This window comes from Lissotriton vulgaris, chromosome 2_1, assembly GCF_964263255.1.
Source record: "Lissotriton vulgaris chromosome 2_1, aLisVul1.2, whole genome shotgun sequence".
Taxonomy (NCBI): Eukaryota; Metazoa; Chordata; class Amphibia; order Caudata; family Salamandridae; genus Lissotriton; species Lissotriton vulgaris.
Window position 1 is genome coordinate 181560014 of NC_141687.1, and position 27624 is coordinate 181587637.

Below are 27624 nucleotides of genomic sequence, written 5' to 3' on the forward strand. Positions count from 1 at the left end.
TTGACTAGTTACTTGGCTAATCCCAGTGCAGTATATGTTTAGTGAGTCCAAAGCCTTGCGATCTGTTATCACTCCGCACAACTAATATCCGAATTTGTGGACAGTGTATGTCTTCCGCGCAAGGGTGTGCGACCTAGAGTATCTGCGCACGACTAGAGTTTAAGAAAGAAGCTTTATCGCCAGTACAAGCTGTGTTCGGGTCCGACATGCAGCGTATGAGCAACAAGTGTTCTGATTGGGCAGCAAACCATTTTTTGAGGTGGGCAATTGTGGTTCTGTTGTATAATCAGATGATATGATATGAAAAAGAAATGTATACAGCGCACGTTCACCAGCGGCTTCTTGGCGCTTTAGGACAGGCAAAGGACAGGACTGCAATGAGGTGACCTTAATTTATCAAAGGCTTGGGAAAACAACCAAGTCTTCAGGGCTCTCCTAAATAAATGATACGAAGGGATAAGGCGGAGATCAGGAGTGAGGGTATTCAAAAACTGAGGTGCTTGGAAAGCAAATCTTAGTCCCCCGAGCCTTTTACGCTTGAAAGGACAGACAGACAACAGATTAGAACCAGAAGAGCGAAGGACTCGGGAAGGAATGTAGCGATGAAGGCGAGAGGCAATGAAGGACGGGCCTTGATGAGAGAGGGCCTGGTGAGTCAAGGAGGCACCTTGAAGAGGCTGCGCTGGATTACAGGAAGCCAGTGCAGACTCCTCAAGAGAGGTTTAACAGAGCTAGTCCTAGGTTGCCGGAAGATCAATCTGGCTGCTTGGTTTTGAATGAGTTGAAGTTGATGGGACTGGTAGGGAGGAATACCAATATACAATGAGTTCACATAGTCGACACGGGAAATCACCAGACCCAGCGTAACTTGGATCAGGGCTTCATAAGTAAGGAATCTGCTGATCTTTCTGATGCGGCGTAGATGAAAAAAGCACGCCAACATCACAGATTTAATTTGAGGTCTCATGGACAGATCCTTACTGATGGTGACTCCAAGGCTTTTAACCGATTTCACCGGGCAGGGAGCATTGCCCAGCGAATGCGGCCAGAAGGTTGAGTTCCAGGGATTGCCCGGGGGTCCAGTGAGAACCAGCTCGGTCTTATCCGGGTTTAACTTGAGCTGGTTCGCATTCATCCAACTGCTGATATACGTCATAGTCGACTGAAAGCTCTCAAAGGATGCGGCAGAGGGATCAATGTTAAAAATAAGCTGGAGGTCATCCGCATAATTGAAGATGAACACTGATCTTTCCCGCAGCTTGGAAATGAGGGGAAAAATATAAAGATTAAATAATAACGGGGAGAGGGAAGAGCCCTGAGGGACCACACAGGTAAGGGCCTTGGCTTCAGACAGGAAAGGGCCAAGACGAACCGCTTGCTTACGATCTTGTAGAAATTAGGCAAGCCACTCTTGAGCGGGGTGCCCCTGATGCCGGCGTTCTCGACCCGCTGAAAAAGGATGGAATGATCAACGGTGTCGAACTCCGCCGACAAGTCAAGGAGCACCAGGGCCTGAGAGATATTTTGATCAGCCCCCTTTCTAAGTTCGTCATGGACTGCCACGATCACAGATTCGGTGGAGTACTGCGGTCTAAAACCCGCCTGATGTTGATCCAGATACTGTGAGCTTTCCATGAAAGAGCCGAGGCAGCAAAAAACATGGGCCTCCAAAAGTTTACCCAAAAAAGGGAGCAAGGATATTGGGCGAAAATTACACAAAGCCGCCGGATCTGCCCCAGGTTTCTTGATGATGGATGCAACAACCGCAGTCTTGAATTTACTGGGGACCATCCCCAAGCCGAGGGAGTTGTTGAGCAAGGAGAGGGGAGCATCTGGAAGACTAAGGAAATCTCACGAGTAATGTGAGCAGGGCAGCTATCCGTGGGAGAGCCAGAGCGGACTCTGCTGATAAGTAAGAAAAACATCTCTTGTGTAATCCGGGAAAAATTCAAGAATGAAGACGGGTTAATAAGGATACTACCTGTATTAAAGCCCGGATCAGATTTAGGGATACTCGTTTTAATTAGAGCTATCTTCTCAGCAAAATAATTATTAAGAGAGTCACAGAGACGCTGAGAGGAAGAAGGGGTCATCGTGACACGGTCAGGTTTGGAAAGTTCGTCGACTATGGCAAAGATATCCTTTGATCTATTAGAGGAATTAAGAATTTTGTCCGAGAAGTACTTAGTTTTGGCCCCGAGATAGCTAATTTATATTCTTTCAGAGCGGCATGGAAGACCTGTGTCTTAAGAGCACAATAGTCCGATCTCCACTTGCGCTCAGTTTGTCGAAGGGCAAGCTTCATGTCTATCAAGTCCTTAGAAAACCAATGCTGAGCATCATGAGGGCGTTTGTTTCGAAGTTTTTTTAATGGGGCAAAGGAGTCCCGGGCTTCTGCTAGCCAAGTGTGGATATTATCGGCCTGGGCATGAACAGATAACGGAGAACCTGACGGCCCAAGAGGCTAAGGAGTCGTGGAAGCCAGCGAGTGACAAAGCGAAGGGATATCTACTCAGCACCAATTGCGGATCAGTGGAGGCTCAGTAGGACATACTTTAGGAGCTGGATTTTTGGGTACAGTAAAAAAAATAAAAAAAATGATCTGACCAGACGCAAGGGGAGATCTGTAGATTTAAAACTTCCTGATTTAATGACCACAACTGGTCCAGGATGTGGCCCTTGGCATGAGTAGCAGCGTGGATATGCTGACAGAAATTGAGACCAGTTAACAGGTCCGTGAACTCCCTAGAGAAGGGACTTTCATGCGTGTCATTGGGCCAGTAATTAAAGTCCCCTATTATAAGGATTTTGGCGTGGTTGATCGCCAGTTCGGCCACCATACTGCCAAATGAATGGAGGAAACCAGGCGACTGACCGGGAGGGCGGTAGAACAGGGCAAATGTGAGGGGGAGAATGTCCGACTCAAATTTAAAAATTGCATAATCCACCGATGGTATGGGAAGCATGGAAATAGAGTTAACTTTGTAGGACTGGGAGATTATGGCAGCAACTCCCCCTCCAGCTTTCCCCTGAGGCCGATTTGCCTGGAGAATGTAGTAGGCGTCGGGGACGGCGGCCAGAATATCGGGGATAGACTCTGATGTCACCCATGTTTCGGACAGCAGAAATATATCGGGTTTAACTGTTTCTAAGAGGTAGAAGATCTCTATTTGGTGTTTAACCAGCGAGCAAGTGTTTAAATACCAGATAGACAAACAATCCTGCCCAGAGCCTAAACAATCAAAGGGATGGATTGTTGGCGATGGATCAGAGTCCACATCATCATCAGGCATTATGGTGATGGTGGCAGGGGGGATGATTTTGCAATAAGCCAGGACGCTCATAAGTAGCTAAATGGTGCTTAGCAATGGGTACCTGGTCTCGTAAGGAAAGCAACTCCTCAGAAGAATAGACCCAAGTATAAGAGCGACCGACAGGGGGAGTGGCCCCTGGCCTCGGTCGTGCGCGGACGGGCGCAGACGGGCTTGCCTCTGGTGCGCCCGCTGCGCGCGTCCGCTGCGTGTTGTTCCCCGCATCGTGTTTTAAAGGGAGGGAAAGTAGGAGCACTAGACCGCTCACCTCCTCTGACGGAAAGTGAAGAAGTCGCCAGCAAGTGTCTCACCCAATAGGCTCCCTCCACATCAATCGAGCTCTGCTCAGCTCGCGGTGGAACAGGGAGTCTAGAGGGGAGATTACAGCAGGATAAGGGTAAGTAAGAGCAAATAAAAACAAGAGGCAGCTAATAATCAGCTCCGAAATAAGGAAAGATACTCAAAGAAACACTTGATTTGTGTCCCCTAGCCACCTTTGTTTGTTTGATACAACTCTAAGGCACCCAAAACCCCAGGGGTGCCACTTAGAGACTCATACGTTGTCTGGCAGAGGCTAACAGCAGGTTCTAGTTCAGTTGTCACTGGTCAACTCGGTACTTCCAGTAAAAGGCCTCTTGCAGCTTGACCCTTTCATAGTCCTACAGGAGGTCAGCCAACTGACACTTGGAGTCCTCCTTTTTTTCCTGGGTTGAAGAGGGATCAGGGCCAGTCTTTCAGGGCTCCTCTCAGGCTACAGACAAGCGGTCTAGTCCTCTTCTGATCTTCAGCAGGTCCAGAAAGGGTTCTACTGGAGATTACCCATTTATGTACTGAGACGGCCCAGATCAGTGCCACAGATGACATCTGCACCCTACTCAACTGAAAAGAATCGGCCTCTCCCTGATCCTGCACAACCTCCCTGCAGCTTTCAACATCATCTCCCACTAACACTCATCAAACGACCAGATCAGAATCAAAGAGAACGCTTTTGGATGGATAGCATCATTCCTCACGGGGTGCACCCAGAGAATCCATCTCCCTCCCTTCACCTTATAACTCAATTGCACCCTCTGTGGCGTCCCTCAAAGTTCATCCTCAGTTCAGCCCTCTTCAACATCTACATGGCGCCACTAGCGGACATCGTCAGAACCCATGACATCAACATAATTTCCTACGCTGACAACATCCAACTCATCCTCTCCGCTGACCCCTCTACTACGAAATCCACCTTCCACAACTGCATTAAGAACGTCTCAGCTTGGATGAAGGACATATGCTTGAAGCTTAACATAGACAAAACCGAAGTGTTGATTTTCGGAAGCCACACCTCCCTCTGGAACGACACCTGGTGGCCATCAAAACTTGGCCCCACCCTGAAAGACCACACCTGCAACTTTGGCATCATCCTAGACAGCAAACTCTCTATGAAACAACAGGTCAACGCCGTCTCCCCCACCTGCTTCCACACTCTCTGTATGCACCGCAGAATCTTCAAGTGGCTCCCCATGAGCACGAGAAAAACAGTGACACAGGTCCTCATATCCAGCAGCCAGGCCTACAACAACACATTCTATCCTCGACCTCCAACAAACTCATGAGAAGACTCCAGACGATGCAGAATGCAATAGCCAGACTGATCATCAACCTGCCCAAAAGGAACCACATCCCCCAGCACCTCCACTGGCTCCCCAGCCAGAAAAGATGCCATTTCAAATTACTGATCCATGCCTACAAAGCTCTCCACGACCAAAGACCTGCATACATGAACCACCGCCTGAATCTCCACAATTCATCCAGAAACCTTCTCTCCGCCCACCTCGTTCTCGCACAGACCCCACGCATTTGTCGCTGTTGCATCGGAAGACACTTCTTCTCCCACTTCGCCACCAATTCCTGAAACACCCTCCCCTTCTGAACATCACCTAGTGGAACTCGAGACGACACAATATGGATTAATAAGGGTTTTATTGGTTTCAACAATCGTCTTCGGCTGTCAGTGAGTCTGTAATAGGGAAAGGGAGCTTCGGATTCTTTCTTATCCGGGAAAGAATCCCTTTTCGAAGGTCCAGGCTGTGTTTTCTCCACTCCAGGTTGAAGGGAGGGATTCACCTCCAGTCGTTCGTGGGAACAAAAAAAGAAAAAGAGACTTCCTTCAGTCTGGTGCCCAATATATATATACAGTGTCAGGGGAAGGGTAGTGAGGAGCCACTCAGTGCGCACAACAACAAAAAGAAAACTGCTGCTACGCGGTGCCGGTTGTGCTCGGGAGAGGGAGTGAGAGGTTTGGCTGGAGGGTTCTTTATCGTGGTTTAAAATCCCTTCCTTCCCGCCCAACCCGAGATACGTGAACGTACCTGTGAAAGCCATGCTTCTCCTGGAGCGTGGCTGGGCGATCCACCTTGTCGTTGGCCTCCTGGCTTCGCTGGTCTGCGGGGTGACTCCTGTCTCGCTCTTCCGTCTGTTATTCTTTCTTCTAGCTCCGTTTTCTCTCCGCTCACGTCTTCTTCTCCTCCAGGTGTAGAACACACCGACTTCTGGTTGCTTCCGGGATTTACTCGGTCGGCGTCCTCTTCGTCACAGGAGTGGGCGGGGCTTGATGTGAACCCGGCCCAGTTAATGTAACAGTGTTAGTTATGTATACAGTATGTATGCTAAAACAAATTAAAAGTTTATCGTATATATTTTTCATGTAAGTAAAACTATTTAGGGTTCATTCATTCCCATTATGGAAATAATGACAATGTGGTGAAAAAAAGTAATTAATTGTAAGTTCAAGTTCAAGTTTAAAATTTGTACAGCGCACTACTCACCCAGAGGGTCTCAAGGCGCTTGAGGGAGGGGGGGTACTTTACTTATCGAATATCCAAGTTTTTTGTTGTTTTCTGAAGAGAATTCCAGGTCTTGGCCGCTAGGTAGGAGAAGGATCTTCCCCCCCATGGTGGATCTTTGGATGCGTGGAATTGCTGCGAGGGCTTGATTGGACGATCGTAGTTGGCGGGTGGGGGTGTAAAAGGCCAGGCGCGTGTTGAGGTATTCGGGTCCTAGGTCGTGGAGGGCTTTGTGTGCGTGGGTGAGGAGACGGAACGTTATTCTCTTGTTGATGGGGAGCCAGTGGAGGTCTTTCAGGTGACCGGAAATGTGAGCTTGGCGGGGGATGTCTAGTATGAGTCTGGCTGAGGTGTTTTGGATGCGTTGGAGTTTTTTCTGTAGTTTGGCTATTGTTCCGGCGTAAAGGGTGTTTCCGTAGTCCAGTCGGCTTGTGAACAGTGCATGGGTGACCGTCTTTCTTGTTTCGGTGGGGATCCAACGGAAGATTTTTTTGAGCATACGTAGGATGTTGAAGCATGATGATGAGACGGCGTTGACTTGTCTGGTCATCGAGAGGGAGGAGTCCAGGATGAAGCCCAGGTTACGTGCGTGGTCTGTTGGTATGGGTGCGGTTCCCAGGGCCGGTGGCCACCATGAGTCGTCCCAGGCGGAGGGGGATGATCCTAAGATGAGGACTTCCGTTTTGTCCGAGTTCACGGCTGTTCTTCATCCACTCGGCTACTTCTTTCATCCCTTCGTGTAGGTTGGTTTTGGTGGTGTTTGGGTCTTTGGTGAGTGAGAGGATCAGCTGGGTGTCGTCTGCGTAGGAGATGATGTTGAGGTTGTGTTGGCGCGCGATGGATGCGAGGGGACTCATGTATACGTTGAAGAGGGTGGGACTGAGTGATGATCCTTGTGGTACGCCGCAGATGACGTCGGTGGCCTCTGATCTAAAAGGGGGGAGGCGGACTCTCTGGGTTCTTCCGGCGAGGAACGAGATGATCCAGTCTAATGCTTTTCCTTGTATTCCGACGTTGCTGAGGCGTTGTATAAGGGTGCTATGACAGACTGTGTCGAAGGCTGCGGAGAGGTCAAGTAGGATGAGGGCAGCTGTTTCTCCGTTGTCCAGTAGGGTTCGAATGTCGTCTGTTGCTGCGATGAGGGCAGTCTCTGTGCTGTGTTTGGCTCGGAAGCCGGACTGTGAAGGGTCGAGGGATTTGTTGGATTCGAGGAAGGCGGCGAGCTGACTGTTGATGGCTTTCTCAATGACTTTGGCAGGGAATGGGAGGAGCGAAATGGGGGGTAGTTCTTAAGTTCAGTGGGGTCTGCTGTGGGTTTCTTCCAGAGGGCGCTGAGTTCGGCATGTTTCCAGCTTTCCGGGAAGGTAGCGGAGTTGAGGGAGCAGTTGATGACGTCTCGGAGATGGGGTGCGATAATGGAGTCTGCTTTGTTGAAAATGTGGTGGGGACATGGGTCGGTTGGCGATCCTGAGTGGATGGTGTTCATCAGGCGGATGGTGTCTTCAGTGGTGATTGGGTTCTAGGCGCAAAGGTTGTCGGAGGGGGGTTTTAGTTCGGAGGTGGGTGGGGTGGACTGGTCTCTAAAGCTGTTATGAATGTCAGCGATTTTGTTGTGGAAGAACGAGGCTAGAGAGTCGCAGAGGTCTTGGGAGGGAGTGATGCCGTTGGTGCCGGCGGTGGGGTTGGTAAACTCTTTGACGATGTTGAAAAGTTCTTTGCTGTTGTGGGCGTTGTTGTCGAGTCGATCCTTGAATGCTGACTTCTTGGTGGACCGGATCAGTTGGTGGTGTTTGCAGGTGGCTTTTTTGAAGGAGGCCAGGTTGTCAGTGGTTGGGTTTTTTCGCCAGGCTTTCTCGAGGGTGCGACAGATCTTCTTGGATTTCTTAAGGTCATCATTGAACTAGGGTGCTTTTTTGCTGCCTTGCTTGATTTGATGGTTTTTCAAGGGTGCTAATTCGTCAGCGCTGTGGGTGATCCATTGTGTGAGGTTGGTGGCTGCTTGGTTTGGGTCCGATGATTTGGCAGGAGGGTTTTGGTGAAGCGATGTGAAGAGCTGGTCTGTGGTAATTTTGTTCCAGTTTCTGCGGGGAATTGGTTGTGGGTCGTAGTCTTTTTGTAGTTGAAGTGAACACAGCTGTGGTCCATCCAATGGAGAGCTGTAGTGTGATTAAAGGAGATGTGCTTGCTAGAGGTGAAGATAGGGTCGAGCGTGTGCCCGGCATAGTAGGTGGGGGTGTCAACAAGTTGTTTGAGTCCGAGATTGGCGAGGTTGTCCAGAAGGGTGGTGGTGTTGTTGTCGTTGTTCTTTTCCTGGTGGAAGTTGAGGTCTCCCAGTAGAATGTAGTCCTCGGAGGGGAGGGCGTGTGGGCTGATGAAGTCCGTGATGTCTTCGCTGAATTGTGTGCGGGGTCCTGATGGACTGTAGATGAGGGTGCCTCTGAGTGTGGTCTTGGGGTCGGTGTGGATCTGGAAGTGAAGGTGTTCGGCGGCTGCGAGGTTGTCGCCGGAACTGGTTGTGATGCGGATGGTGTTCTTATGGACGATGGCGATGCCTCCTCCTGTTTGGTTGATGCGGTCCTTTCGGATGATCTCTATCCGTCCGGGATGGCTATGGCGATGTCGGGCGTTGATGAGGCGTTCATCCAGGTTTCTGTAAGAAAGGCGACGTCCGGCGATGTGGTGTCGAGTAGGTTCCAAAGTTCAATGGCGTGTCTGTGGACCGAGCGGGTGTTGAGCAGGATGCACTTCAGGTGGTTAGTGTCGGAGCTCTGTTTGGAGTTTGTGGATTTGGTGTGGGTCCTGATGCAGTCGAACTTGCAGGAGTGGCAGGTGAAGGGTCCATGGGAGTGTCCTGGGGCGGCTTGGTAGCAGTTTGGGAGTCGACCGGGGTTAAGTGCTGAGAGGGTTGCGGCGTTGTACGTTATGCGGGTGGAGTGGATTTTGCGGGGGCCAGGGGGTCTGGCGCTGGGCGCGGTCCAGGCGCGGAAGGGCGTAGACGGGCTTACCTTTGGCGCGCATGGGGCGCGTCCGCTGCGCGTGAACGCTGTGCGCAGTTGCGTCTGTCATATGTGGATAGTGGAGGGGGGCGGAGGGAGGGAGGAGCAGCTGGGAGGCGGGAGCGGGGTGGAGAGCTGGGATGGGAGGCACAACAACAAACAACAAAATGGCAGCAAGTCAAAAGCGAAGCAGGACGAGATTGGGGAACAACCTTAATAAACGCTAAGAAATGGGCAAGTGGCACCGGCACAATCAGGCATCAATAATGTAAGCAGGCAAAACGAGCAATACACAATGTAATAATAATTAAACAACAGTCTAGCAGTATAGCGCTACGATAACAGTAAATCAGGTACAAATAATTGGGCAGTCTGGCAGTATAGCCCCAAATGTCTACTTCAGTGGAGCATATGAATCCAGTTTGGTTCTGAAATGAAGCAGCTATAATCAGCTATACTTTTCTATCAAATATTTGTGTATAATTATTGAATTTACCAGTATTGTGCGTTTGTGAAATAAAGAATTGTGATTAACAGTGGATGGGTACATATGTTTTGAGTGTGACTAAAATTGAGAAATTGTCTTTAGCAAAAATCAAAGCAAAGATGCTGTGGGGGCGACCGGGGATCGGGCAGCATTGTTGCTCGCAGATATCGACAGGGCGTTTGACTCGGTCAGCTGGACCTACCTCTTTGCCCTCCTGCCGCTCCTTAACTTGGGGCCGGTGTTCATCTCCTATGTAAGGCTGCTGTATACAGACATCACAGCCTCGGTGCGTATCTCTGGAGCGATCTCTGAGAAGTTCCCAATTGCCAGGGGTACCCGCCAGGGGTGCCCCCTCTCCCCCTACCTCTTCGCACTGGCCATGGAGCCATTGGCCGTACGGGTGCGTCTAGATGCACAGTATGGGGGCTTTGTGTGGGGGGCAGAACTCTCAGACCGCATTGCATTGTTTGCGGACGATGTCCTTTTCTTTATGACCGACCTTCACCGCTCTGGTCCTCGCATGCTAGACATAATGCAAATGTTTGGCGAGGCTTCAGGGCTCTTCCTCAATCCGCGCAAATCGACCCTGTGGGTGCTGGGCGACGAGCCGGAGACATACCCCTGGGCCTCGGCTCTACAGGTAGCAGTCGGTGGTCTAAAATACCTGGGTGTCTTCCTGTCGGACTCTGCTGCGGTGGCATGGGAACGCAACGTGCTGCTGGTATGGGACAAAGTCCAATCGCATGCCCCTTAATATCTATGGCAGATCTGCCATCTTTAAGATGGTCGCCCTGCCACGGCTCCTCTACCAACTACAGAACCACCCGTACAGGATCGACCCGCAGTGGTTCCGTCGTGTAAATTCAGTCCTTGGCCGATTTCTGTGGGCCGGGGGTGCCTCTAGAGTGGCACTGCGGACTTGCTTTCTCTCCACGTACTGTGGAGGTCTGGCTACCTCTGACCTCCTGTCTTACTACCAGGCCTCTCATCTACTGGTGCTCAATAAGTTGTGGTATGGTGACCACAGCGACCCGGCATATGCGTTGGAACACTTTCTGATGGGGGATGCCACGCTACATACGCTGCTGTACTCGGCCAGGCGGCGGAGGGAGCTGCCGCGGGTCACCCAGGTGGTCTTCGCGATATGGAGACAGGCACTGCGCCGTATGGGTTGGTGGGGCAGGCTGACAGCCGAAACTCCGCTGTGGAATAACGGACAACTTCCTGCACTGGCCTCCCTATCGGGCTTTGGAGGCTGGGAGGCCATCGGGATTTCCTCACTCGGCCATGTCCTCACGGGGACTACACTCAAATCCTTTCAGGACCTCAGCTCCGAATTCAATATGCCCAAGACCCAATTTTTCAAATACCTCCAGTTCCGCCATGCACTCGCACCGAGTCTAGTGGGGATGGACCAGCTTCCCGAATTCAGCCCAGTGGAGGCCAAGCTTTTCATAGGGGATCTGGGAGATAAGAAAGTTTCCAAAATATATCGAACACTGGTTACGCACTGCTCTTCTTCTCTCCTGTCACTGAAGGCCACCTTGGAAGACTGATGTTGGCCCGTTGAATGAGGATTATTGGAGGGAGGCCCTTGAGTCCCCCCGCGGGGCTGCCTCAGATTTATACAGTTTAAATACCTACATAGGGCATATTACACTAGGGAGAGACTGTGGAGGGCGGGCCTCATTGCCGACCCGGGGTGCTTGTGTCGTGGAACTGAAAGAGGAACGCTTCTGCATACGGTGTGGTCTTGTGTGGGTCTGACCCGATTTTGGAATGGGGTGTGGAACTGTTTGTCGGAGGTTCTGGGGTGGGACCTCCCTCGTACGCCCAGACTGGGTCTCCTCCATGTCCTGGAGAATGTGGGAGGCAACATCTACAAACGCCACCTCCTGTTACTGGGGTTGGTTGTAGCTAAACGGGATCTGGCGAGAGCCTGGAAGAGCGACTGTGCCCCCCCACTCAACGCCTGGAAGGCGGGATTAGATTTTCTTATGGGGCTGGAATTGCCTGTGTTTGAGGCCAGGGGGTGCCCCCGGAAACACTATAAGATCTGAAAGCAGTGGGCGGACTACAGGGGGCTGACCTTGGAACCCCCAGTTGATATAGATGATGTGCCACCTCCGGATGGGGACCTAGGACGATGTCTGACGCCTACATTGCCTTACCCATGTATTTGGTGAACTGTGAACACGTGCACTGGGTTAGGGTGGGATAAGGAGTGGGGAGGGGGGTGATTCAAAGTTTAGGCCTTCTGGTCATCCTACTATTTGTTTACTGTGAACAGTATCCTCCTGATTGTGGAGAACTGTACCTATGCTTTGCCTGAACTTTTTATTAAAAGCGGTTGTGAAAAAAAAATCAAAGCAAACTGTATTGCTGGAAATAAGATTGATGTAATGTAGAACCTAGAAGGCACTATATAGTGGAGCAATGACTGGGCCCTCATTGTAATAAAAGGGTTCGACTAGTGTTCCTGTTGCCTAGACAGTACATCACATGTCACTTACTATATGTTTTTTTACTATATCTTTTATTCTTTTTTGACAGGTAATGGAAGTTGACAAGGAAGAGGCGCTCGTTGTGCCCTTGAAAAGAATACGAAAAGAAATGAACTCTCATTTCCAAACAGCCTCGGAAAGCTAGCCCCCATCTTCGAGGCCTTTGCCATACAGTGACATTTGTGACTTTAAACAGTGATGCAATGTACAGAGATGCTCTTCGCTTAGTACCAATATATGTCCTAAAGTGCAGAGAGAGTAGTTTTTTCTCTCTAACCTGCATGTTGGGAAGTCTAGAAGTGTTCGGCTCACTGCACAATGGCCATGCCACTTTAGAGGAGCATATAGGACAAGCATTCAGGATTGGCACAACTGCAAACCTGCATTCTTTCACAGTCTTGTACGTGTCGTGGTTTGGTGGGTATATCATGAAAGTACAGTTTGTTAATTAGAGAGAACTTGATTGTTGATGCAGCTCTGTGGACCAGTTTGTGATGGCTGAGGTTCTGAGAATATGGCCTGTGCTTAATACCACTGCCTGGACAAGCATCCAGTGGAGAAACGATCCATCGAGGAAGCCATGAACACTCATCAGTGATCTGTATTTGGTACCAGGCACAATCTGGCTGATTGCTAGTGAATTCAAGGCAAGCCTGTAGGCATCAGTGATCAGTAGGAGATGGTGGCTTAAAATTTGAAAAGATGGTTGTGCCAGTTGTCATTGATCTAATTGGGTCTCTACAGCCAAAATCATGAGGCAAGATAAGTGATTTGTAAGTGGACGGAAGTACACATACTCTTCCCCATCTCTTCTCTCCTGCGCTCCCACAGTCAAGCACATTCTGCTGCCTCTCCTTAACTTTTCTACCTAGTGGTGTGTGGAGACACCCACTTGCTGATTTTTCTTTTCATGAAAAATCCATTTGCCTGCTCAAATGGGATTAAAATGAAATGTCTAAATATGTGGCTTTCCTCTAGTCTCTTGGAGAGAAAACAGCCAAGCTGACGTTCCTCTGGAAGTCACTGAATCTTGGCATGTGTTAAGCATTTTATTACACACATGATCATGACAGGCCACCATCATGAATGATGCATTTCCTATTCACAATTTTACTGTGTGTTCTAGTTTCTGTTTCCCTTGGAAATACCTGTTTTAATTCTTGTTCATCTTGGGATCTTTAGAAGGACCTCGAGTGCCGTGTGGTGAATTTCCTTTTTTGCTTGGAGTCTAATCCTCTGCTGCCTGATGATTTTTCCATTGCTTCTGGGAAATCAGAAAGGCACATAACGGTTGTTACTTTAAATTCCTCTGATTTGTACTTTGATGCCTTGAGTCATGGAACAGACCTCTTTAGGACTTCCCCCATTTCCTCATTGCTTCTTTAACACCTGCATGTAGACTCTAATGATTTATGTTTGTTGCTTTTTGAACTGTTAAAGAAAATGTAACTGGTCTTCTAAGTGAACAGATATTTTTGTATAGATAATTTAAAAAATAAAATATTACTATTTAATAATCTACATTGTCTATCTGTGCCGAGCATCTCATTACTGTAGCAACCATGTTAAGAGCCATACAACAGCCAACTGAGTTTCTGTTGAATGCAGACACGCCATTTTACGTACACAGATATACAGGTTTTGTGAGCCCAAGGATAATACATAGTTCTGAAAATATATGCAGCCCAACAGTGAACGTTGTTCAGATCATTAAGCCTTTAGCCAAGCAGATTTATTGGACACAGTCGTGAGCGGATTCTTGTCTACATCCCATCAGCCTACCTCATACAATCTCCATCGGATGTCAAGTTAAACAAACGTTTTGATTTTGGGCTTAGAAATTATCTTTTAGAAATAATTCTGATCCACTGAAAGATCTCCACTTGAAGATAGGGTTAAAAAAAAAAAACTACAGAGCACCCTCTTGTCCTGTAGTTTCCTCTCAGAGAACTTGTGAACAGTGCAAGTATTGGTTTGTAAATGCATTTGTATAGCACTTACTACCCTTAATGAAATATTGAAGCACTTTACGCCGTGGAGCACACTGCTTCAGATCCCAAGGTTAGTGATGAATCCAGTGGGTATTGGTTGCTGTTGGTTATTGTTATTAGTCTTGCACTCTAAATGAAACTATTCCATGCATTTACTCCAGTGTTTTCTTTGTGGTGGAAGGTTTAAACTAGTAGGAGTTGGATGGCATGGCCAAGATGACAGGCACTTTGAGCTAAGCTCCCATTCGTCCCTGCTTAATCGTCATTCACCCTTCCTGCTGGCAACCAACTATTTCTTCCCTGTGGCCCCAGAGCACCACTGGATACTATTTTTGGCCCTTACTGAACACCCCCTGGGCAGACTTGGACCCAAGGCCACTGTGCAACTACAGCAGGATTTTGCCCGACTCCTAGTGCTCTCTACCGGGTGGGCCAAGTCACCTGACACCAGGGCTTGCAGTATGTGCGGCACCAGTGGTTCTGGTGGGTGGCCTGGGACTGTGCAGGCTCTTGGTGCACAACTGGCTGAGTCCAAGCTGTGGAGGTGCCTGAGAAATGCAGCTGCCTGGCGGAAACGGCCCTGAACAGACCAGACAGTGAGTCGGGATACTTTGGATTGGTGTGAGTCGGGAGACTTAGGATTGGTAAACTGAACCCTGTATGGGTGTGTACTCTGGCCTGTTTGGCCCACCTGCATCTGTGGTGCGATTGGACTGAGTTAGATGTGGTGCCGAAGGAGCCCAGCGGACTAAGTGCAGAGAGTGGTGGATGATTGATGGCGGCCCCTGAGGAGCCCAGGCACAGGAGGAAGGTTGCTGGAGACCCCTCCCGTGAGCCGTTCTCACCCTCTTCCTGATAATTGGGTCCAACTTACCCCTGCCTGGGTGTAGAGCTTTCCCTGCAGGCCAGTACGGCCTGTCAGCGATTGCTGATATCTGGACAGGACTCAACACCGGTATTGGCATGGGTTCTGTGCCCACAACCCACGAAAGGGGCATGGGTCGCTTTGCCTCCTCCCCTCCACCTGGCTTGCCCCCTACCATTCCCCTGTCGTTGTGTTGTCACCCTTAATGGACCTCCAAAGATGAGGGAGTCCAGCACCTGCCACCGATCAGCTCCTTCTGGGAGAACGACTGACTGCTCGTGCTGCCCATGACCAAATCAGTGGAGTAAGGGTGTCCATCTGGGACTGGGACTGAAGCTGCCTCCGCACCGTCCCTTATATCAAGACCTGCCAATCACTGCAAGTGGACAGGCAACATGAAAGGGGGCTTTAATATCCTGGACCTTGACAACCTTATTGGCTCTGAGTTAATAGATAACTGTGGTTCTAACACTAAGGTGGGCCCCATCCGAGAGTTCTGAGAGCCTTGGATTCTTTCTTGGAACCATGGGGCACGACTCGCCCTCCTCCTCCCGAACACAAACTAAGATGGACAGATTCATGGACCATGTGACAGGCCTTATTGGGGCCACAGGAGGATGGGTCCAGCCTGCTCATTCCCCACAACCCAAAGACGCCAACGTGATTCATCAGGCTATTCAAGATTCTAAACCCGCACTGGGATCCCAGATCGGAGAGGTGCTTTTTAATGTTGCTCTGCTGCAATAGAATCTCCAGAACGCTGTGGATAAGGTTTTGGAGATGGAGGGTCATATCATGGAGCTCCAAGACATGGCGCGAGAGCTGGGGGCTGAGGTTTCCCACCTGTTGGCGACATTTAAGACTGTCAGATCAGGTGGAGGATGCAGACAACAGAGACCGCAGAAGGAATCTTCACTTTGTTGGCTTCCTGGAGGCGTTGGAGGGTTCACCACTAGTGCGGTTCCTTGAGCAGTGGTTCCAGGTATGGAGGCCCATTGATCAACTATCGCAGGTCGCTTGCGTATAAAGCTCTGCCAGGTGCACCTCTGCGTCCTATGCTTGCTAAGCCGTTAAACTACAGACACAGAGACACACTTTTGAAAGTTCAGAGCCTGGGCCGGCTCTCGTTACAGTCCAGCCCCATCATGATCTTCCCGGATAACACATGAGCAGTACAGCAGCAACTGAAATCACATGACCAGGTCAAGCAGAAACTTTGTGCCATGAAGCTTCAATATGTGCTTTTATGTTTAGTGAAGTTATGAAGTGTTTCTAGTTTTTTGTAGGTACCCATTGCTTATAGGGAGGAGGTATGGAGAGCAATGGAATTGGGGGTACGGGGTTTGCTTTGACTGTTCTAGTTTTTGTTAGCTTTGGTTTGCACTCACCGTCCACCCTAACATCGACAGAGGTCCTTCAAACACATCATTACTTACATTTATAGATCCTGTGACTGACCCAGAGGCCATCTTTGCCGAATAGAAATTACATGACCACCACGAGTATCCTCCATAGAGCAACCCCTTTGCACCTGTTATGAGTTGGAATGTTAATGGGAGGATTGATGGAATTAAAAGTGGGGCTGTCCTCCAATTTGCTAGACACCATGTGCCGAAGGTACTACTACTCTAAGAGACTCGCCTTATGGGAACCAAATATCCCTTCATATCTCGCTATGGGTATGACGGTATACCTGGGGTATACGTGAGGCTCCAGTGGGGTGGTGGTGTTTCTCCACAGGTCTCTCCCCTTTGTGGTTTCCCTAACCTCTCTGACCTTCTTAGGTGATAAGTGGCTATTGGGGAATCCTTGGAAGGCACTCATTGTAACTTCCTGAGAGAATATGTTCCTCCTTATCTCACTGGGTCTACCTTCCAGGCACTTGGGGTTGCTATTGGAACTGCCACAGGGAGTCATGGTTCTCTAAAAGGTGGGGGGGATTTCAATGATGTTATGGGTGCACTTGATTGGGGCAGGAGGAGACAGAGTTTAGCAGATTGGGAGAATGACCTGGGCTCTTATGACGTTGAGGAATTTGGAACCCGCAGACCCATGGATACGCCCATACTTTGGCTGCCCATAAATCACTGACCCATATTAACCTGTTGCTGCTTCCTACTACTGAAATCATCCACATCACAGCTTCCTACATCCTACCTCTTGGCATATCGGACCACTCCCCCGTAACAGTCTGTCTAGGGGCTGACAGATAGGGCTTTAGGCAAATGTGGCACCTTAATGCCTAGTTTTTAGTAGATGCAAACCTCAGTTCCTACTGCAGATACTTCAGACCTTTTTTTTTTAAAGCAAACCGTGGAACAGTGGACTCTCCGAGACACTGTGGGCAGCGGAGAAGGCCACCATATCTGGCATAGCTCAGTCACATCCGAGAGTTGAAGAGCAGGAGAAACATGTCCAAATCAATGAACAGGAAACTAACATTCTAGCCCTGGAGCTGAAAAACCAAGAGCACCAATCTGTGCAGGTGATGGGATCCCCCAGACAGGTTTATGAATGGAGGGTTAAATCAGTAAACTCTTGTAATGGCTAACACTGAAAAATATTGCAACCCATATGGTTCCCCCACCTTACAGCTGATGAAGAGAGACAAGTCACTACGGTGAAGGGGATTGCCTCTGTATTTGCAGTTTATTACTTTTCTCTACATGCAGCCATACCATGTCCCGCTTGTGATCGTTAATTTCCATTCATTGCGGACCTTCCGTTACCCTGCCTGTTTTCCACCGAGATAGTGGACCTCAAATAACCTCTCACTGGAGGAGATAGAAGAGGCCGCCAAGGATATGAATCCTGGTAAGACATAGGGACCAGATGGATACTCAGTTGAGCACTACCTTGAATTCCTATCAGTATTGCTCCCGTCCCTCCTAGAGATGTATCACAAAGCGATAGATAGGGATGCTACCCACCGGAGCGGGACTTGGCAACCACCAGACCAATGTGGCTTTTATCGCCTAATCTGTCATCAATACAGAGATCAAACTTCATGCCATAGCCCTGGCGAAAAGGGTTCTACGGGTAATGTTGCACATAATTCACCTAGATAAGTGTGGATGTATCCCATCATCACAGCACATGCCATACGCAGAGTTCACATAACCCTTGCACACTTATACCTGAGGTACCCTAGTGTTTTGATGCTTATTCATTTCAAAAAAGCATTTAACGCCTTAGACTGGACCTTCCTCAAAGGTATGTTGTTAAAGCTGGAGTTGGGCCCAAGTTCAGGTTGAATGTACATCTGCAGGCCCAGGTTCGGAGGAATGGGGTCCTCTCCCCACCATTTCCAGTCTGTAGTGTCACAAGGCAGGGGTGCCCCCTTCCACCCTTATTATTCTTCCTTGCCATACAACCTCAGGCTATATGGGTCCACTGTGATGCGCAGGTGTGGGGCTTCGACTCCGGGATGACAGTAGAGGACAGGATTGCTTCTTACGCAGATGATATTCTACTGTTTCTTTCCAGCCCTTCCAATACGGGGCCTCTTCTGACCCACATGCTCGAGGCCTATGAGGAGCCATCCAGTCCAAGTTCACTGGTCCAAATCCCTACTGTTTCCCTTGAGAGGTGATCATGGTCCCAAGACCTGGCAACTGCGGCAACCAATACGCCGGCTCAGTTTTGAATGCTTTGGTATCCATATTACACTTTACCTGTGCCTGACCTGTAGCCTGAATCGGAGACATTAATCAAAACTCGTACTGATCTGGACAGTTGGCAAAATTGCCGCTTAATTGTCTAGGCTGGGTGGCCCTGTTTAAGACGATGGTCTTCCCTCCACTACTCTGCCCTCCGAAACAGCCCATTATTTATTTATTTAATTGATTCCGCGAGTGGATGGCCAGGGTACATGTGTTTCTATGGTCAAACAATTCCCCGTGAATAACCTGCAAATGTATGCCGTGAACATTTGATGGTGCAATGGCCATGATTAATGCCTGACTGACTGATTGAAGGGTGGGACAATTATGCATTCCTGGGGGAGGTAGCCTTGATTGGTCACAAGAACATACTGGGCTCCTGAACAGCAGTCCCCTGCAAATAGCAGTAGGAATAGGATGGCATCAGCATGACCACAAGAAGATGTATCTGAAAATCGGAGAGGGGTATGGCGCGCTGCGGCACCAAGCACAGCGAGTACACTTGGAAGAACATCAAGGTGCCAGCATGCATGGGTGAAAAGCTCCCAGGTCACACATTGCTTTTCGGTTTGTATGGGTAAGGCAATCTGAATTTACGTTTAGCAGGAAGTTATTTATCAGGCCTCCATGGACATGGATACATTTATCATTAGAAGATGCCTCTTATTTCATAGACCTCCAGGACCCTAATCGTGGTTGGTGTCGGGTACACAAAGGCGTTTGTCGCTGGCATCCTCTATAGCCAGCGCTGGGATTGTACAGGAGCCCATGGCCCTGTCCGCCTATAATGGCCAGGCGCTTCCCTCAAATGGTGGCTTGGCCCCCAGTGTCCCATTTGTCGGTTTTACCTGCCTTGGATCTTGATGGACACTGCTCCTAGAGTCCTTATTAGTTCTTCTATGGGCATGGAACATGTCAAACAATTTTGTGGATCTCATGTAGAGCGTGTACGCAAACAATATTCAGGTGCCAGCCAGCGAGAGGCATGACCACAGGGGCTTCAAGGGGTTTTTCATAAATTCAGGCAGTGCAGCATTTCCTGAATTCAGGCAGTTCAGGTCCTGAGATCCACCAACACCGGTGTACCTGCCAGTAACTATGGAGTCCGCCATGTTACAGAAGGTTTGTGGCGCATCCCATGCTGCTCTCAAGTCAGCTGTGGGGCACTTTGATCTAAATTAAGTCCAGGCAAATCCTCCTACAGGGGAAAGGATGGCTATTTCCCCAAGAAAAAGTGACTGCAGTAAGCGTGGAGAGTGATCACTAATTCCCACAAGGCCTGGTGCTCAAGGGCTAATCAGATCATCTGGTGGTCACTGTTATTTAGAGTTTGTTCGGTCCCGGTCTTCCCACCAGTGGCGATGATGACTATTGGTTACAAAGGGCAGGAAGATGCAGATAGTGCAGTAAGCCATAATTGTTTCACACAGGGCCAGGCTCACGAGCAATAATCCTCTTATAAGCAACCAGTTGTCAATTTCGTTGCATCACGGTTATCCGGAAACCTTTCGCTCTATCCAGTCCTGGGAACACCTACATTTTCTCACTTGCACATCCTGGATTGTGTCTAACCACGGTGAGGGGGTGACAGGGAGAGTGGATAGATTATGGCAAGGAGAGAGGGTCCATCTGGTTCTCATGGTCCTATGAATGCTCTGAAGAATGCAGACCCAGAGTGGGATGCACTGAAGCCTCTTGTTGTTAAGGCCAGTAGGGCGGAGGCTGAGGCGGTCACTTATCCTGGGCCGCTGACTGGACGGGGGAAGACCAAATTAGGTAGCATGGTTGACTAACTATGCATGCAAAAAGGGCCACATGAAGGCAGGTTGCTCACAATGAGTAATTTAGGAAGCATGTGTAGCAGGAGTTGTTTACATATTTTAATTAGCCAAGTGGGCTGGGAGGACAGTCTCTAGTTTGCTCATACTCGTCTAGCTAACAAGTGGTTCAAGTCTGTTTTTCATTTTAAGGACCATGACTTAGGATAGGGTAGGTAGGGGATAATATGCGTGGAAGATGAACTGGTGGTTGCAGACCCCTTCGCATCAGAACTTCACATAGTGGACAAAGTGGATGACTCAGCAAGGCCCACGATGAGTCAGTTAGTCTTGAACTTGATAACTGGATGTGTCAGTATAAGTTTTAGGTTGAACAGGTGGTCCAGCGTCTAAGGAGTGGTTTGTGGTGGAGGCAGCAGGGAGTTACAATTTTCAGACTGCACCTCAGGTGCTGGATGTTTTAGATAACCTGCACTACATTATCATATGGGTGGTCAGGAATTTCTATAGCTTGGAGGGACCTCTGATCATGAATCTTGGCTGTGGTAGGGCAAAAGCTCCACCTCCCACATAAAGAGTTGCCTCAATCAGGTTGCGAGGCTGGCTATTTTCTGTAAACCCAGCAAGGCGGGGACTCTTTATAGCCTAAGCAGGGGTTCCATCAGCTCCAGGCGAAATTAATTTTCCTGTTCTGGTAATTCTCAAGGGGTAGACGGCGACACAGGGCAAGTTAGGTCAGATTAAGGATGCATTGACAGTCGCACTATCTTAGAGGCTATTAGTGAGGCCCCCCGACGGTGGTTGGGGGGAGGGCGAGATCACCAGTGACCTGTGGCGGGATTTCTTGCAGCTGAAAAAAAAGGCTGCCCAAAATGTGGACTGATTTACTGAACTTGCACCTTGGAGGGGTGTTGTTTTGTGAGGGCACTGGGCAGGCAGGAGGGGGGCTGACCTGCTGGTGGTCCTCTACCTTTCTGCCCTACCCGGGGATTCCTTAAGTTGAACATTTTGGGGGTTTTGCCTGGGGACAAGTACCCTGGCAGGGATGGAACGCCTGGTGCATGTGGAACTGTGGGTATTGCCCATCCCTCTGAGTGATGGAGGGCAAGTTGCCACTAAGTTATGCCCTGGATGCCCTTGGTTGAGGGCAGGGGAAATGGATATGCAGAAGGCGCCTGCTGGCACTCTTACATTCCGAAGTGTTGCCAACTGTTTTATTGTTTGTGCAATGTTTGAGTTTTACTGATCGTGCACCCTGTATTCTCATAACAATGTCTTAGGCCGATCTGATGTCCTTTATTCTCATTACAAAAACATATGCTTAACTATGGTTATTATTCCTCACTGATGCTATGTGAATAAAAGGCTAAGCCCTTGGTTGAACCACATTAATAGTATTTGTCTACTCCTTGGGAGTGGTTTCAGTGGGAGAGCACCGAATTGCACATTGGGACGCACTATTTATGGGGACCCTATCCCCGGGAAGTCACCAGAGTGGTCTTGCTCACATAGAAGTTGTCGCTGAAGTGAATTGGTTGGGATTGCAGGGTAGCATTGGAGACGCCCCTTTGGAAAGGCCTTTGGCTGGCACACTCCACTTGCCTTGAGGATATTCAATGGTGGAACCTTATCAGGATACATCTGGGAAAGGGCTCGGATTAAATCCTTACAATGCCTCCAGGCAGTTTGCCTTGCGCAAATCTCTACCGCTACTTACAGTTAAGTCAGGCTCTCACATACCACCAGGAATCTCTTGCAAATATACCTGAATGCAGCTAACTTCCTGACAAGATCTGTAGTAATTAAGTGCACACAAGTAGAAGTGATTCAAGATGATTTATTCAAGTTCGTTACAAGATCAGTGATACAGCCCCACCAGGAGCAGCCAGCAAGGCGCTCAGCCCTTCTCCAACTGTGGATTTCATACACCAACATCCTATGTTACATCATTTCAAGAGGATTTCACTGGTGGAGCAGTGGATGACATGAAAAGCACAATAACCAAGATACTACATATCCTTCTTTCTTCCAGAAGTAAAAAAACTGAAAATAAATATAAAATCAGATGTAGAAGCGGGGAGAACTAAAAAGAGAGGAGAGTACTGGGGAGAAACAAGGCAGGGGTAGAGAGAAACAACCAATAATCTTGAAGAAACAGATAAATATAACCTGTTTCCCATCCTCCTTTCTATAAACAGGAAAAAGAAATAAAGAAAAGAAAGAGAAACCATCAATGTGTACTCTCTGTACACCAACTGGCCAGGTAAGTATGCATGAGAGCAATCCACATCAGGAGAATAGAAGATGACAGAGAAGAGAAATACATTATATAACTCATACTTCTCCATAATATACTAAAAGTTTGAGTTAAAACAAAATAGAAAAGTACTGGGCTACAGTAGAGAGACAAAAACGCCCAGTCTAACGTGAACCAATGCACCATAGTTAATGGACAAAAACCAAACTATAGACCCATGTGGGTGACAATATGACCATGCAGAGAAAACCACAAGAGGGGTATATACATTGTACTAAGTAGTGAAGGTGTTAGACCTTGAAATATACCTCAACTGGAGGTCTATAGATATGCACACAGAAAAAGGGAAACGCCCAAAAACACATCTCGCGGAGAGGTCAAGAAATGCGCATGTATGTGCGGGACAGCAGTCTGCGCAGTGTGTGAAACTTGAGGTAGAAGTGTGCACTGAAACAAAAGAGACATACCTCGTGGAGAAGTCAATGTTGTGCACTAGAGTAGCGGGAAAACAACCCATGTGAAACACGCAATGAAGAGGTAAAGAAAAAAAAACAATGTGCACTGTACAACTTGTGTTGTGCACTGGCGTCGTACACTGTGAGGGTAAAAAAAATATGGTGCACTGTACAAAAGGGACGACACCCATGGAACACACCTTGTGTGGAGGTACAAACGTTGTGCTCTGGTGAGGTAAGTAAATACATGGAGTAAAGGCACCTTGCAAATAGGTAATAATGTTGTGTACTCCGTGATGTGACTGTAACCCTCACAACACCCTATGTAGGGTAAAATGTAAATGTAAACCAGGACTGAAACCTAGACATTGTGCACTGTGTGAAGGTAAAAACCTTAGACACCCTATGTAGAGTAAAATGTAACCCAGGACTGAAACCTAGACATTGTGCACTGTGTGAGGGTAAAATATATTGTTCACCATACAAAAGTAAAATAATTGTGCCCCATTAACTGAATAATTAGAGAAAAGACTCAAGTAGTAGCAGAAAACGTTAAATACTCGGCCCTAGCGTAAGGGAATCAGGTCAATAACAAGTGTAACTATAAAGACAGAATTTGAGGATGACATTCCACCATATGAGCAAGCATAGTACAGGTCCAGACAAGAAACTAGAACTGTCTAGACAATAACAAGTTGTGGAAAATAAACATGAATAATTATCTCTCAAATTAAATCTGTGATTTCTGTTAAGGAAGTACAAGCTCAGAATAAAAAAAAAATGTGGATCCATCCCGAAAGCTGCGGACTAAAGAAAACAGTACCTGAATATGCCATGAAACACTCTGATGGCACAACCAATACAACAATTCATATGGTGCCACCTCATTCCAGGGTGAGTCAGTCCAAGCGTTGATAAACCCACTTGGATGAGGTTTGTTGACAGAACACAACGTTGCAACATTAACCCCTTCCATGCGGCCCCAATTCCCCTGGTGTGCTGTAAACAGCACGAACAGGGGCGGGCCGTGACGAACCCCAGCCGGCATCAGCACACGAGCACCGTAGTGCATGACGGCTGGGGTTCGTCATCAGCATGGAAGGGGTTAATTGATGATAGAGGCGAATTCGCTTGATCTGCGGTTGAAATCCAGTAAGAGTAGAAGCAGCTACAGAACAGCCTTGAGACAGACGTTGTAGGGACAGCTGGAACAGACCTTTTGAGATGCTGTGGGAACAGCAGGTAGAATCTTGAGCTGCGTAGAGACTAGAACTGGCACTTTTGCGTTGAGGGCGACCGGTGGGAGGTCACTGGTGGGGCTGATGTATGCCAGTTGAAGAATAAGTGCAGCTGTAGTTACAGGAGTTGCTTTAGCTTGTGAGTAGGTACTCCAATTTTAAATTGAAGGTCTTGAAATGTAAACACGCGTGGTTCTTTGAAGTCCTCGTTGCCATAAAATTGTAGTAATCAAGTCCACGCAAGTAGAAGTGATCCAAGATGATTTATTCAAGTTGTTTACAAGATCAGTGATACAGCTCCACCAGGAGCAGCCAGCAAGGCGCTCAGCCCTTCTCCAACTGTGGATCTCATACACCAACATCCTATGTTACATCATTTCAAGAGGGTTCCACTGGTGGAGCAGTGGATGACACGAAAAGCACAATAACCAAGATACTACAAGATCCTTATGGGACCACTGGGGAGTGGCGGGTGGGATATCCCAGATCTATAAAAGGCTGGTTATCAGTTCACCTGATCTAATGTGGGGACGGAAGACAATGCTGGGAAGGGTGTCGGGCCCCTTGGATGACAGCAACTGGCGTGATTCTTGTATGGCCCGGCATACTGTTGTCATCCTGTCAACATTACGGCTCATCCAGATTAAATTCCTCCATCTTATCTGTTTTACAACCAGATGGCTGTGGCCGGCCTGCAAACTCCCTGAACCTTAAATGCTTTTGTTGCCACAACTACAATGGGGATGTTTTCCATGTGGTATGGGGATGCCCAGTTTTAGCAGTTTATTGCCAGGGAATTTTTACCACGCTTTCCATGGTCCATGGGAGATTGATAGACTCATTGCCACAAATTGCACATTTAGGTTTCCTCGACAATATGGGGGATGACCCCAGAGACCGCAGCCCCAAGGTAATAGGAAAGGTGATTTCTAAAAGAGAGCTTGCTAAACACTGGAACTATGCAGGTCCTCTCACTTTATTTGAATGAGGGTCTGGAATGCACTGCTGCGTATTGACTGCCCACTATCAGGCTTCAATAGGAGAGCTGATCAGCTCCTGGGTTGAAAGTGTAAAGTAATGACCTGGCGCATATATAGCAAACTATTGAGAGCTTTGGCCTGCGCTTGATTGAAGTAGTAACAGAATGATATGATGAAGCAACATGAGAGAAAATACACTGTAAGTAATGCAAATATTGAATGCAAATATTGAAAGGAGATTCTGCAAATGCTGGAGCCGGATATCTTGATGTTTACCCTTAAAGTTTGCTTGGTTTCCAAAGCAACCAAAAGTAAAGTGTGATCCCTTGAGATGCGCCTGGTTTAGCATGGTACAGGGCGAGAGGGGTGGTGAGGATGGGGTGAAGGTAGCTCCTCAAACAGTGGAAGTGTATTGCCTACATTTCTGTACCCAGACCGATACACTGAAGTGAGGAAGGGGAGATAGGGCTACCTTTAGAAATTTCCTGAGCCCTTTTTTAGGTTTCGTAGAGAGACCTATTGGGGTGAAACCAAAAAGCTAAACCAGCGGATTTCTGGAAGTGCACGTCCTCGTGCACGAGCTTTCCCGAGCCTTCCAGCAGCATTTCTCCTCCCCTTACCATTTGCTCCTACCTCCGAGAGCTTCAAAGGGATCTGCTTCCCCCCTCCCAGCGCTGCCTGGCCGGCACATCAAAGGCTGCTGCTCCCCTAATTATTCACTGCCCACGGATGTCCCTGTACCTCGCATGAATACTTTCTTGCGCGCTCTCCTTTCCTCCTGTTTTCTATCTTATTCATTTTGCTTTTTTTATTGAGAAACTTTTGTAAAGTATTCTATCGTTTTCTGCAGTTACTTCAGAATGGTAATGTTGGCTAAGGGAAAGTACCCATCAGTCACCATTCGGATCCGCCCTTCATCATTTGGGATTTTATCCGTACCACCCGTCTGAGATTATTGGTACTCTCCTAGGAGGTCAACCCGGTGGTAGGGGGTATCCTCACTAGAGTAAAGAGACAACAGTGTGGTATACCACTCGATGTAGGTGAGTGGTAGAAAGGATGGGACTGGGGTGTGCAGTGCAAAAGAAGGTGTGAGGGGAAAAAAACCAAGAGAAGTGGGTTTAAAATTGGTTTAGAATAAGCACCAGGCAAAGATTTATTTCAGTTGTGCTTACCATACCAATGTTAAAAATAGTGCACCCGCTGACTGTCTGTTTATGTAGACAGCCTCAGGTCAATATGGTCGACTAGTTTCAGCAATTAAAGGACTGATTTTGTCATTGCTTTCTTCAGGACCAAAACTAAGATAAATGCTACTACACCAAGTGAAAAAGTTACACCCTAGAAACACAAACAAGTGCATACAGTCACCTGTATGTTCCGGGTGTCCTTACAGTCTGTGTAAATCACTGTGGAAAGAAGGTGAGAAGAAAGGCTTTCAAATAATAAATGGGCCATATAGTCCAACCATCAATATGCTTTGGACTAGAACACATAAAGTGTTGTTTAGAAGAAGCACTACCTGAGTGCAGACATGATTTTAATACATTTGGGTGAAAAGATTGTAATACCAAATGCTAGTAAACTCTTACCTCAACATGTAAGGTCAGATGACCTCACCCCACCTGGCAGTGGCTCAGGGGAAAATGAAGCACCGCTCTAGAAAACATGTAGGACACACATTAACACATAAATTGCACGTGATAGAAACAAAGCTCCTATTACTACCATTAGCGGAAAATACATGGTCAAGTAGACCAGTCAGAGTAGTTGAATGTTAAAAGGGGAGCTCAGCGCGAGTAAATAACCCCGATGTAAATATGCTCGCAATGGCGCCTAGGCGCGAGGGTTCGCCTTACCTAACCGTCGGTACTCCTGGCCGGCGTCCTGGCCATCTGGGGAGGTGTCGACAGCTGGCGAGGGAGTGTAGATAAGCCCTGTCATCATTGGGTGGGAAGTCACGTGGGGCCACTTACTCGCGTCTGAGGATTGGCGTTTATCCCCGTGATGTATTACAGCCACTCGCTGCCGAGTCAACCTGTTCAACCGCAGGCTGGGGGAAGACTGAATAACACCAGCGCTGCTATTGGAAGCGCGTGGCGTGACGCGTGCACAACGCGTGTTACGATTGGAAGACCTGCTTTTTAGAGCAGCGCTCCTATTGGGTGTCGTGTAGGTTGCTCGTGCTGGGTCTGCCTCTATTGCCAGAGCGACGCCCGCTCGGACAGGATCCTAAGGGCATGCTGTAATTCTCTCAGAGAGACTAGTATAC

The 27624-nt window shown here is 48.3% G+C and overlaps 1 protein-coding gene across 2 annotated transcripts in view; it reads left to right on the plus strand.

Moving 5' to 3' along the window:
* Positions 1–13645, plus strand: part of BCL7B (BAF chromatin remodeling complex subunit BCL7B) — a 35757-nt gene extending 22112 nt beyond the window's left edge. For both annotated transcript variants that reach the window (XM_086954699.1, XM_086954700.1), the window contains exon 6: positions 12176–13645. In XM_086954699.1, the coding sequence (XP_086810825.1) occupies positions 12176–12271 (96 nt within the window). In that variant the 3' untranslated portion in view covers positions 12272–13645. The remainder of the gene's footprint in view (positions 1–12175) is intronic.
* Positions 13646–27624: the final 13979 nt, after the last annotated feature.